The 439-nt window shown below is 60.8% G+C and overlaps 1 protein-coding gene across 1 annotated transcript in view; it reads left to right on the top strand.

The window, feature by feature from the left end:
- HMHA1 (histocompatibility (minor) HA-1) overlaps positions 1 to 439 on the top strand; it is a gene marked incomplete at both ends in the record, with an annotated part of 5,599 nt that overhangs the window by 1,218 nt on the left and 3,942 nt on the right. The window contains 1 exon segment of the mRNA XM_010136463.1: positions 298 to 378. Coding sequence (XP_010134765.1) covers positions 298 to 378 — 81 coding nt within the window.

The following is a 439-nucleotide window of genomic DNA, read 5'->3' as shown; positions in this document are numbered from 1 at the left end:
CCTCCATCCCACCCAAGCGGCACCACCTCCCAGCCAGAGCCGCTCTCCGGAGCTGTTTGCCGGGGAGCCCCCGTGTCCCGTCCTTGCGGAGGGTGGCTCTCGCTTAGCTCAGTCTGGGAGAAGCTGCATCTGGCACTTTCAGCCGTGACACAAACCTCCCTGTAACGGAGCCCAGATGTGCCGGGGAGTGATAAAAACCGCCACAGGGAACTTCTCCTTGCAAAGCCTCTTGCAAAGGGAAGAGCAGCGAGCGTTTAGCTCACACTGCCATGGGGCTGTTTCTCTCTCCTGCTTCAGCCACTGACAATGAGACGCCTCGAACACGAAAAAAGGAGGAAGGAGATCAAGGAGCAGTGGCACCGGGCACAGAGGAAGCTGGTGAGTAACAGCCGTGCAGCACGGGCCTGAGTCTGCGGCACCCACCCCTCTGAGCACGCCG

The sequence above is a fragment of the Buceros rhinoceros genome, unplaced genomic scaffold, assembly GCF_000710305.1.
Source record: "Buceros rhinoceros silvestris isolate BGI_N320 unplaced genomic scaffold, ASM71030v1 scaffold22595, whole genome shotgun sequence".
Taxonomy (NCBI): domain Eukaryota; kingdom Metazoa; phylum Chordata; class Aves; order Bucerotiformes; family Bucerotidae; genus Buceros; species Buceros rhinoceros.
This window is presented reverse-complemented; position numbering and strand designations above follow the sequence as displayed.